The sequence below is a fragment of the Budorcas taxicolor genome, chromosome 3 (assembly GCF_023091745.1).
Source record: "Budorcas taxicolor isolate Tak-1 chromosome 3, Takin1.1, whole genome shotgun sequence".
In the NCBI taxonomy this organism is placed as follows: Eukaryota; Metazoa; Chordata; class Mammalia; order Artiodactyla; family Bovidae; genus Budorcas; species Budorcas taxicolor.
This window is the reverse complement of record NC_068912.1, coordinates 50,244,772-50,257,509: the sequence shown is the minus strand read 5'-3', so window position 1 is coordinate 50,257,509 and position 12,738 is coordinate 50,244,772. Positions and strand designations below refer to the sequence as shown.

Below are 12,738 nucleotides of genomic sequence, written 5' to 3'. Positions count from 1 at the left end.
TATTTTTTAATGATCAGGTATGTTTTGGTCCTAATGAATGGTTTAATAAATGTAATCACTCAAAGACTGTGTAATATTAAAATATTTTTCATTAGTTTACCTTTATGAGGTAAGTTGCTTAATTGACTCAATTATATAAACTTTTAATATTTTCAGTCTGAACATTTGCAGTATCCTTACTGTCATGGCAATAGATTTGATTTGGGAAAGTGGTATAATATGTTATATATAAAATATTTTGTATAGGTGAGAAATGTTATGTGTTTCCATTTCGTTGTTGTTGCTGTAAGAAGGTTCATCTGTATTTATTTTAACTCTGCCAAGACCTGAATATAATGTTATACTGGTAATAACCAGTTTTCTGTATCTGGTGATATTTTTACCTATTCTATTTCATGATTTTATAAAGTGACTGGAATCTGAACTCTTTCTTCAGTATGATTGTTTTAATTAACATACATGTACATACATTTGTAGATTTCTTTTTCTTAAAAGGAGTCATTGGGCTAATTTGAAATTAAAATTGATATATATTCTTCCTTTATAATAGGTATATTTTAGAAATAAAATTTCATGAAAATATTTTTTATAATGATTTAGATTCTCTTTTCAGGGCCCAGCACTAGAAGATTTCAGTCATCTGCCACCAGAACAGAGACGTAAAAAACTACAGCAGCGCATTGATGAACTTAACAGAGAACTACAGAAAGAATCAGATCAAAAGTATTTTCCCATGAAGTCCTCTCTATTATTCCTTTCAGAGTCTAATATGAATGATATGTTTAAATGTGGGGTATAAAAAGCTTAAAAATTATACATCCTAACTGAAATACCTTTTTAGGGAAAAACACACTCCTAAATTTTGGAAAATTGTGTGATTGATCTGTGATGTTTTTAAACTGAAATATTAGAGAGTTTCTTAGGTTCAGATTACTTATTGGATGCTAATAGTGTATGTGTATGTCTTCCATAAAATTTCAAGATAGTTTTGATTTATTATCAAGGATATATACTTTGATAATTTTTGTTTTGCTTTGGTATGTAAATGGAGCTCAATAGAAATCTGAGGCTGAAGTTACTTTGTTTGCAGCAGAAATGTTGGAAAACAGTGTTTGATTACTTACAACTGCAGATTCATTCACTCATAGCTTTAATTTTTTTTCAACTTCATAAAGAGTTTCTTTTAGTTCAGTTTTATTTTAGTGAATATAGAAATTTGTATATGATGAATAAAGGGTTATTACAGTGATTGGTAACTTATATCTGCCGTTACACTGAAGATAAAATTGAAGCTTAAACTCTAACATGAGTGATTAAAGAATTCATATTTGAGAATCATCTGAAGATAGGTGATATTAAAGTAGTCAATTATGTCTCAGTGAAACTGGAAAAATCAAAGCAATGAGATCATCTTTAAAAAGAAGGACTGTAGGATGAGACGAGAAGAAATCTTTGATTTTATGAAATACACTTAAGGATGAACAGAAAAAAAGAAGGAGCCAGTGAGGGAAATAATGAGATAAAGGTGAAAGGAAAGAAAAAGAAAATATTACCTCCAGGAAATCAAGGAAGAAAAGAGTATTAGGGGATGTTAGTAATGTCAGATGTTAAGAGTCCAGGAGAGCTAACTGAGGCATAATCTACAGGGGTAAGATTGGAGAAGTGAAGAGTGATGTGAACTTAGAGGCGGTATAGATGAGTTGGGAGAATGACAATGCTGTGAAGTAAGATAAGGAACACTGGTGGAATAATATGTCTGGATGGGGGAATGTAGTGACTTTGATTTGGGACATGATGAGTTTAAGAATATTGGGGAATACTCTTCCAGCTCTTGATTAAATCTATATAATCTCATTTATAGAGCAAGAAATGAGACATGAAATCTTTTTTAAAAAAATTCTAAATGTTTTAAAAGACTCTCTATAAATTACTAATATTCAGTATATATGTGATCAACCTTGTGCAGATTATCTTTAGTCAGGTAATGTTTCATTAAAGTTAAAGAACTAGGACTCTTAAGATTAGGCTGCATGTGAGTCCCCAGAATCAAATGAAACTCTTTTACCTGGAAACATGTGAAGTGAATGTTTAATTTTGTGGCTTCCTTCTCATTTTCAGAGAAGCACTCAACAAAATGAAAGATGTATATGAGAAGAATCCACAAATGGGGGACCCAGGGAGTTTGCAGCCTAAATTAGCAGAGACCATGAATAATATTGATCGCCTGCGAATGGAAATCCACAAGAATGAGGTAGATTTGTTGTTTAGCAGTTTTGAAAGATAAGTTCATTTTTATAAACTTCTCTATGATAAATTGGTTCTTGCTAGAATTATCCTCAAATATTTTCTTGTAGGGTTAATAATCTAAAAGTAAGGCATCATTATGATGTACAAATAAGGTATCATCTTTAGAATTAGCCCCTCATTGAAGTTTTTTCCTATTTAAAACTTTATGTAAAACTAAATATTTATACTATTTTTAATCAGCTGTAACATTGATCACTGACCAGATTGAAATAGAGATTTCCCTTCTCTAAGAATTAGATAATAAAAAGGCTCAAATCACATTTTCAATGTAGAATATCTTATGAGCTTTAAAATGTATTTATTGAGCTCAGTTTTACTTGTTTTTCCCCCTAAGGCTTGGCTCTCTGAAGTTGAAGGCAAAACAGGTGGAAGAGGAGACAGAAGACATAGCAGTGACATAAATCATCTTGTAACACAGGGACGAGAAAGGTTATTTTTGCATTTTATTTGTATTTTTTGTCCCCCTACCCCCAGACTTTTCTCTTTTGTCCTAAATTTTGGACAATTCCCTTTTTTCCTAATTTGATAAGTTTGGCTTTTAATAACTTAGTCTTTGAACCTAAATAATTTTCTGTTCTTTACATTAGCTACAGGTGAATTATGAGATGTTATTTTGCTACTCATTTCTAGTTTGTAACGCATCTAAACACAGAGGTAGAAACTTGGAAAATTCTGGGAGTTGTAGTCTGGAGGCATGGCCTCCTCAGACCTAGGAAGATTGCCTGAAAGTTTAGATGGAGTTGGGTAGCTTATACCAAAGAAAAATTTAACTGTCAAATTACTCAAAGTGTTGTAAAGAAAAAAGTGCATATTGCTAGATTGGATCAGAGCTTCCAAAAGACATTTTATCAAGTTTCCATGTTTTCAGATCACTTGTGACATTTTCTCCCTTTGAGTAATATTTCCACCCCCCCTTGTAATAAAATTGAACAAATTTGGACTCAGAGAAGAATTTGAGAGATCTAGTATCAATAATTGGTTTATATCTAATTACATTGTAATTTGAGCAAATTGAGTTTTTAAAAAATTTTTTATTGGCTTATAGTTGATTTATGGTATTTGTTTCAGATGTACAACAAAGTGATTCAGTTATATGTATATTCATTTTCAAATTCTTTTCTCATATAGCTTATCACAGAATATTGAGTAGAGTTCCCTATGCTATACGGCAGATCCTTGTTGGTTATCTATCTTCTGCATAGTAGTGTTGTGTGTGTGTTAATCCTAAGATCCTGATTTATCGTTCCCCTTCACATTTAGCAAATTCATTTTCAGTGCTGAGTCTCAGTTTCCTAAAATACAAAATAAAGATGAAAATACCTGTCATTCAGGGTTATTAGTAATGAATGAAATGATGTACACAAAGCACCTAACAGTAAGATACCAGGTAGCAGGATGTTAATTCCTCTTCCTCTTCCTCTTCATTATCACTTTTTGAAAGAGTACATTTCCTTAAGAGATAGTCACAACACGAGTTTTTGTTATTAAATGATAGGATACTGAAAGGGGAACTCCTCGGGTTGGTAGGTGCCCAATATGCTACTGGAGATCAGTGGAGAAATAACTCCAGAAAGAATGAAGGGATGGAGCCAAAGCGAAAACAATACCCAGTTGTGGATGTGGCTGGTGATAGAAGCCAGGTCCGATGCTGTAAAGAGCAATATTGCATAGGAACCTGGAATGTCAGGGCCATGAATCAAGGCAAATTGGAAGTGATCAAACAGGAGATGGCAAGAGTGAATGTTGACATTCTAGGAATCAGCGAACTATAATGGACTGGAATGGGTGAATTTAACTTAGATGACCATTATATCTACTACTGTGGGCAGGAATCCCTTAGAAGAAGTAGAGTAGCCATCATGGGCAACAGAAGAGTCCGAAATGCAGTATTTGGTTGCAACCTCAAAAACAACAGAATGATCTCTGTTCATTTCCAAGGCAAACCATTCAATATCACAGTAACCCAAGCCTATGCCCCAACGAGTAACGCTGAAGAAGCTGAAGTTGAATGGTTCTGTGAAGACCTACAAGACCTTTTAGAACTAACACCCAAAAAAGATGTCCTTTTCATTATAGGGGACTGGAATGCAAAAGTAGGAAGTCAAGAAACACCTGGAGTAACAGGCAGATTTGGCCTAGGAGTACGGAATGAAGCAGGGCAAAGGCTAATAGAGTTTTCACAAGAGAACGCACTGGTCCTAGCAAATACCCTCTTCCAACAACACAAGAGAAGACTACACATGGACATCACCAGATGGTCGACACTGAAATCAGACTGATTATATTCGTTGCAGCGAAAGATGGAGAAGCTCTATACAGTCAGCAAAAACAAGACTGGGAGCCTACTGTGGCTCAGATCATCAACTCCTTATTGCCAAATTCAGACTGAAGTTGAAGAAAGTGGGGAAAACCACTAGGCCATTCAGGTATGACTTAAAGCAAATCCCTTATGATTATACAGTGGAAGTGAGAAATAGATTTAAGGGACTAGATCTGATAGATAGAGTGCCTGATGAACTATGGAATGAGGTTCGTGACATTGTACAGGAGACAGGGATCAAGACCATCCCCATGGAAAAGAAATGCAAAAAAGCAAAATGGCTGTCTGAGGAGGCCTTACAAATAGCTCTGAAAAGAACAGAAGAGAAAAGGAAAGATATAAGCATCTGAATGCAGAGTTCCAAAGAATAGCAAGGAGAGATAAGAAAGCCTTCCTCAGTGATCAATGCAAAGAAATAGAGGAAAAGAACAGAATGGGAAAGACTAGAGATCTCTTCAAGAAAATTAGAGATCCCAAGGGAACATTTCATGCAAAGATGGGCTCAATAAAGGACAGAAATGGTCTGGACCTAACAGAAGCAGAAGATATTAAGAAGAGGTGGCAAGAATACACAGAAGAACTGTACCAAAAAGATCTTCATGACCAAGATAATCACAATGGTGTGATCACTCACCTAGAGCCAGACATCCTGGAATGTGAAGTAAAGTGGGCCTTAGAAAGCATCACTATGAACAAAGCTAGTGGAGGGGATGGAATTCCAGTGGAGCTATTTCAAATCCTGAAAGATTTAACTTACATGCAGAGTACATCATGAGAAAGGCTCGGCTGGAAGAAGCACAAGCTGGAATCAAGACTGCCGGGAGAAATATCAATAACGTCAGATATGCAGATGACACTACCCTTATGGCAGAAAGTGAAGAAGAACTAAAGAGCCTCTTGATGAAAGTGAAAGTGGAGAGTGAAAAAGTTGGCTTAAAGCCCAACATTCAGAAAACTAAGATCATGGCATCTGGTCCCATCACTTCATGGCAAATAGATGGGCAAACCATGGAAACAGTGTCAGACTTTATTCTTTGGGGCTCCAAAATCACTGCAGATGGTGACTGCAGCCATGAAATTAAAAGATGCTTACTCCTTGGAAGGAAAGTTATAACCAACCTAGATAGCATATTGAAAAGCAGAGATATTACTTTGGCAACAAAGGTCCGTCTAGTCAAGGCTATGGTGTTTCCAGTAGTCATGTATGGATGTGAGAGTTGGACTGTGAAGAAAGCTGAGTGCTGAAGAATTGATGCTTTTGAACTGTGGTGTTGGAGAAGACTCTTGAGAGTCCCTGGGACTGCAGGGAGATCCAACCAGTCGATCCTAAAGGAGACCACTCCTGGCTGTTCATTGGAAGGACTGATGCTGAAGCTGAAACTCCAGTACTTTGGCTACCTCATGTGAAGAGTTGACTCATTTGAAAAGACCCTGATGCTAGGAAAGATTGAAGGCAAGAGGAGAAGGGGATGATAGAGGATGAGATGGTTGGATGGCATCACCAACTCGATGGATGTAAATTTGAATGAACTCCGGGAGTTGGTGATGGACAGGGAAGCCTTGCGTGCTGTGATTCATGGGGTCGCAAAGAGTCGGACACGACTGAGCGACTGAACTGAGATTAAAATAATCTAATCTCTCTGGTTTGTGTTATTAAGAATTTAGCTTCCAGACATACTGAAAATACTGCAAAATCTAATCAGGCAAATTTTACCATTATTAAAATCTCATTCAGTCATCTGATAATTTGGCAAAATTAACATTTTTCTCTTTTGAAGTAAAAATTTACCAACAAATTGTCTTTGGCTTACCTGCTTTTTTGGATTTTCTTAGTTACTAACTTTCCTGTTAATGTGATTGATTGGAAATCAATTTTCCTAGGAGTCTTTTGATTTTCAGTGACAGGATGAATCCTCTACCCATACTGACTTAAACAGAAAAGGGATTGTATTGACTGACTTTAGGGAGAGCTTAATCTAGGAACTCAGATGATATCTTCAGTTTTCCATTTCCACCTCACAGTTCTGCCCTCAACTGTATTAACTTCATTTTAAGGCTCTGTATCAGTTCAGTTCAGTCACTCAGTCGTGTCTGACTTGTTGCAACCCATGAACCGCACCACGCCAGGCCTCCCTGTCCGTCACCAACTCTCAGAGTTTACCCAAACCCATGTCCATTGAGTTACTGATGCCATCCAACCATCTCATCCTCTGATGTCCCCTTCTCCTGCCTTCAATCTTTCCCAGCATCAGGGTCTTTTCAAATGAGTAAACTCTTCGCATCAAGTGGCCAAAGTATTAGAGTTTCAGCTTCAACATCAGTCCTTCCAATGAACACCCAGGACTGATCTCTTTTAGGATGGACTGGTTGGATCTCCTTGCAGTCCAAGGAACTCTCAAGAGTCTTCTCCAACATCACAGTTCAGAAGCATCAATTCTTGGTGCTCAGCTTTCTTTATAGTCCAACTTTCTCATCCGTACGTAACTACTGGAAAAGCCATAGCCATGACTAAATGAACCTTTGTTGACAAAGTAATGTCTCTGCTTTTTAATATGCTGTCTAGGTTGGTCATAACTTTCCTTCCAGGAGTAAGCGTCTTTTAATTTCATGGCTGCAATCACCATCTGCAGTGATTTTGGAGCCCAAAAAAATAAAGTCAGCCACTGTTTCCCCATCTATTTGCCATGAAGTGATGGGACCAGATGCCATGATCTTAGTTTTCTGAATGTTGGGCTTTAAACCAACTTTTTCACTCTCCTCTTTCACTTTCATCAAGAGGCTCTTTAGTTCTTCTTCACTTTCTGCCATAAGGGTGGTATCATCTACATATCTGACGTTACTGGTATTTCTACCAGCAGTCTTGATTCCAGCTTGTGCTTCTTCCAGCCCAGCGTTTCTCATGATTCACTCTACATATAAGTTAAATAAGCAGGGTGACAATATACAGCCTTGACGTACTCCTTTTCCTATTTGGAACCAGTCTGTTGTTCCACGTCCAGTTCTTGTTGCTTCCTGACCTGCATACAGGTTTCTCAAGAGGCAGGTCAGGTGGTCTGGTATGCCCATCTCTTTCAGAATTTTCCATAGTTTATTGTGATCACACAGTCAAAGGCTTTGGCATAGTTAATAAAGCCGAAATAGTTATTTTTCTGGAACTCTCTTGCTTTTTTAATGATCCAACAGATGCTGGCAATTTGATCTCTGGTTCCTCTGCCTTTTCTAAATCCAGCTTGAACATCTGAAAGTTCACCGTTCACATATTGCTGACGCCTGGCTTGGAGAATTTTGAGCATTACTTTACTAGCATGTGAAATGAGCGCAGTTGTGCAGTAGTTGGAGCATTCTTTGGCATTGCCTTTCTTGGGATTGGAATGAAAACTGACCTTTTCCAGTTTTGTGACCACTGCTGAGTTTTCCAAATTTGCTGACATATTGAGTGCAGCACGTTCACAGCATTATCTTTTATGATTTGAAATAGCTCAACTGGAATTCCATCACCTCCACTAGCTTTGTCCATGGTGATGCTTTCTAAAGCCCACTTGACTTCACATTCCAGGATGTCTGGCTGTAGGTGAGTGAGCACACCATTGTGATTATCTGGCTCGTGAAGATCATTTTTGTACAGTCTCTATATGGTGATCTTCTAAATCTGTACGCTCCTATTTCTCCAGGTTCGGGTCCAGTGAAAAAGGAAGGGAGTTTCTCTTTCAGTAATCCCAAACAAGAGTCTGTTACACTTTACTGAGTTACATGCCTACCTGTGGGCTATTCACTCTGGTCATGCAAGTTCTCTGCTAAGATAGATCTTCTTGAGCCAGGGCAGAGCAACTCTACCTGAAGCCTGTGAACTGAACATAGGTCTGGGTGGGTCCTCTAAGAAATTTTAGTTTTCTTGCAAAAACGGTGGATGAATCCCTCCGTCGCTCTTGAATCTGGGGTGATAAAAACCAACTATTCGTGACATTTTTCCATTTTATCTCTGGACCCAGTGATAATGAGACATATTTACTAAGTACATGTTATGTGCCTAGAACATTATTATCTTTACTTTTTTTAATTTCAGAAAATCCAACAAAGCAGCATTTCGAATTAGAAGCCATGCATACACACAGACACACACATTTCAAAATTTAAGAAAATAAAGGCTTAATTGGGAACTGTATCATTGATTTTTGATTCTCTGAATTGATCTTGTGGAGATCAGTTTGTAGATGATATAAAAAGTTCCCATCTTTGTGATACTTGATGAGACATAATTTTGTTTCATAGTCCTGAGGGAAGTTACACCGATGATGCAAACCAGGAAGTTCGTGGACCGCCCCAACAGCATGGCCACCACAGTGAGTTTGATGATGAGTTTGAAGATGATGATCCCTTGCCTGCTATTGGACACTGCAAAGCTATCTACCCTTTTGATGGTATGATTTTCTTAATGCATTGTATTTGATAAAATTGTTTCCTTAAAGTCTACATGTGTACTGAGTCCCTGTCCGTATAGCTAAATACAATCACTAGAAAATTATCCAGGCTCGTGTGAATATTAACTACATTACAAATACAGAGATGTTCCTTCTATACATGGCATTGAAAGAAAATTGCCTATGTTACCAGTATGCTAATAAAGATTATTGTTTAATTATCAACTTTGGGTGATAACAGAATTTCCCAAAGAGACCTTACTAATGTACTCATCAGAGCTGAAGCTGGTGAGCGTATAGCTCAACCCAGAAGGGGGAAGGCTGGTAGATAACACTTCATGCTCTTCCTTGTAAGTTGCTATCATTGAGTGGCTGGTATAAGGCAAATGGCATAGCTGACTGCCGCTACCATATCCTGAGTCTGTCGGCCATATTTTCAAGTGTGGGAAGGAGAAAATGTACCTTCTGTATGTGCCTTCCTTCTCCTGTGATAGTTGGAGAACAAACTGTGAGGGAAGGAAGGTGTGGTCCTGTCACACATTTTTAATTACCCTTTTCTTTCTTGGACTTTGAAAAATTGTTTCCTTCATTTCACCGAGAAGCAGAGTAACACCTTCACAGAGAAGTTGATATAAAATGCTATACGATTTAAGGTCCTTCCCTACCCATCTATGGTTTTGGTTTTTAAATTGAGTAATTTTCAGTTATTCCTCACTCTGAGAAAATTGTGTTAAGTAAGATCTTGTTGTAATGTAGAGAGGAAGGGAAGAATTTAGCAAATGTTAAATAAAGATTCATTTGTGAAAATTGTTACTGTTAAGCAGCTTGGGAATGGCTAAGGGATTGGGAAGAAAGAGAGGCCTGAGGCTGATGAGTTTTGAAGGAGATTTGTGCTTTATAACTATGATCATTCTGCTTCTACAATTATATTCTTCCCTTATTTCTTCCAACCCTTTCACTGTCTTGTTACTCTTTTCTTGATCTAAACATGAATTTTCTAGATAGCACTGCCACTCAAATTTGAGGAAAGAGTTAGAGTAGTGAAATAAAACCCTGTCAAATCATACAATATTGTTGTAGCTCAGATATTTCATCTTTCATGGTGCTGCTGTTAATGCCAGCCTCACAGGGTTATTGTGCAGTTCAAACGAGATAAGTATATGAAAGTGTTGGGCAAACTACAAAGCATCATGGAGGCGTTGGTAATGAGAGTCAGTGTGCTCATAGTTCTATTATATTGAAATCTAGCAGGGTTTCACATTGTTTTGTATTTGTAACTTTTATTCAAAATTGTTGTTACGCTTAAATTATGGTTGTGCTATGAAAACTCTCATTTAGGACATAATGAAGGCACTCTGGCAATGAAAGAAGGCGAAGTTCTGTACATTATTGAGGAGGACAAGGGTGATGGATGGACAAGAGCTCGGAGACAGAACGGTGAAGAAGGCTACGTTCCCACATCATACATAGATGTAACTCTAGAGAAAAACAGTAAAGGTGCAGTAACTTACATCTAAACTAATTGGCAACTTTGTAACACATATGACATAGGAATGATAACAAAATGCAAACACAGTCAATGGGTGGGAAAACATAAGAAAGCTTAAAGGGCATCCAAGATTTATTGTTCACTATGTGAGCTGAGCGTAGACTCGATCTTAGAGATGTGAACATTACCACAAGAAGCTGTTCTTGTGACGCTTTACCATTTGAGTGATGTTGGTGTGAAGCTTAATTGATGCCTTTTGCTCTATGTTCTGCTTAAGTCTTTGTTAAGGATTTGTGCTTTTCTGCCATATAAATCATAGAATTTGATCTACTGGGCAGGAATCCATAGATAGAAAGCTCCCTACCAGCCGTTACACTTTGCTTCAGGAAACACAGTGATGGTAGTGAACTCAAGTGAAACTGCACTGAAATGCTTGCTGATGCCCAGAAGAGTGGTTTGGTATAGGAGTTTGAAATTGTAGCTCCAGTTTCTAGGAAAAAGTAATAATAATCCGCTAATGGATAAAATACGAATGTAATCATTTTTGGTTTTGTCCCTGTTCTTAATTTCGGTTTCCTAAAGGAAGAAAACAGGCATGTAGCACATAATCTATTTTGTAGTAGGCTAATTGAGAGATGCAAAATAAATGGGCCTGGTCTTGCTCTTAAGTGAACAAAATGGCTTTCTTTTGAGACCCAAGGATATTTTCAGGTTTTCTAGTAATTTTCAGTAATGTACAAGCTTTCTTCTGAATTAATGCTTGTATTTTTCATCTTGAACTGTCTTTTGAGAAATGTCACTTTAGTGATACTGCATTTAGCAGTTATACATAGGAAGTGAAGTGAAGTCGCTCAGTCATGTCCGACTCTTTGCGACCCCATGGACTGTAGCCTACCAGGCTCCATCCGTGGGATTTTCCAGGCAAGCATACTGGAGTGGGTTGCCATTTCCTTCTCCAGGGGATCTTCCCGACCCAGGGACTGAACCCGGGTCTCCCACATTGCAGGCAGATGCTTTACCCTCTGAGCCACCAGGGAAGCCCATACATAGGAAAGTGTATTCTAAATAAACTAAGATAGATGAAATCTTGCATGGTGGGGAAGTACTGGCAAATTTTGCCTGAAAGAAAAAATGACTTTTTTTCACTAACTGGGTTGGAGGAATATATCTGTACTGTCATCAACGGCATTTCCTCATTTTAACTGAATTGTCAGTTATTAGGATAGTTTTTTTTCCAACTAATTTTAATAAGCATTTGTGGGAAGCACTGTACAGTCAAGATAGGCAGTGCTAGTTGTCTAGGGAAGTAAAGTGAAGAAGCAGTTGAGAGTGGTCTTTAATTTTGCTCACGTTCCAGCATTTTTTGGTGTTTTTAATAGCTGACTATAAAATGATTTTAGAGACATTTGGGATGGACGCTTTAAACTGGACATCCCTTTTGGTCTTACCAAAGGTCTTCAGTAATTGTTCTTTTCTTTTTCCTCCTGGACTGCAGGTTCCTGAAGAGGGTTTCTGAGGAAATGGGCAAGATGTTGAAGGAGGTTACATGCAGCTGCTTTTGGGGGGGGAGGTGTTAGAATTGTCAGGCTCAGAGAGAGTGAGAGAAGCAAGTTGCATGAGTGCATGCAGACATGATTATTCTTTACTAACTTCATTAGCATTTCCATGTGTTGTTTTAAAAAATCATTGTAATACCAACCCTTAAATTTGTCATTTATAGTTATTCATATAAAGGAAAAAAAGCCAACAGTGGCTAACCTTTTTTTCCATCTGTTTTACTGATGTTCAAATTAAAAAGAATGCAGAGCTCTTATTAAATTTGACTGTCCTAACAGGACTATCCGTCCGAGCTCTGTTTTAATTGGCTTTTAGACCCATTGTCTGTCAGAATCCTTGCCATTTGTCAGTGTCTGCCTGCGCCACCTCTGTGCTTGCTTAACATCCTGTTGCATGTCTAGAGTGATCGGGTTTAGATTATTAGGCATGTCTTTATAATCCCTTGTTCTTGTCAAAGCCTTTGTTTTGTTTTACATTTGTAGTGCAAATCACTGTCAAACATCTCCAGCACTAATGTTTCCATCCTAGTATTTGTGTACGCTGCTATAATGTCCCCACTACAGAACATTCCAGTTTTGGCATTATGAAGAAGTAGTTTGTGAACCTGAAGTATTTATGATCAGAAAAAGAAAACATCTCTGCTCTAG

General features: G+C 37.6%; 1 protein-coding gene across 1 annotated transcript in view; it reads left to right on the top strand.

Annotated features, from left to right (window-relative positions):
• Positions 1-12,268, top strand: part of FNBP1L (formin binding protein 1 like) — a 92,024-nt gene extending 79,756 nt beyond the window's left edge. The window contains exons 12-17 of the mRNA XM_052638042.1: positions 614-723; positions 2,119-2,251; positions 2,642-2,736; positions 8,897-9,045; positions 10,384-10,542; positions 12,030-12,268. Of these exons, the coding sequence (XP_052494002.1) occupies positions 614-723; positions 2,119-2,251; positions 2,642-2,736; positions 8,897-9,045; positions 10,384-10,542; positions 12,030-12,037 (654 nt within the window). The 3' untranslated portion in view covers positions 12,038-12,268. The remainder of the gene's footprint in view (positions 1-613; positions 724-2,118; positions 2,252-2,641; positions 2,737-8,896; positions 9,046-10,383; positions 10,543-12,029) is intronic.
• The last annotated feature ends 470 nt before the right edge of the window (positions 12,269-12,738 follow it).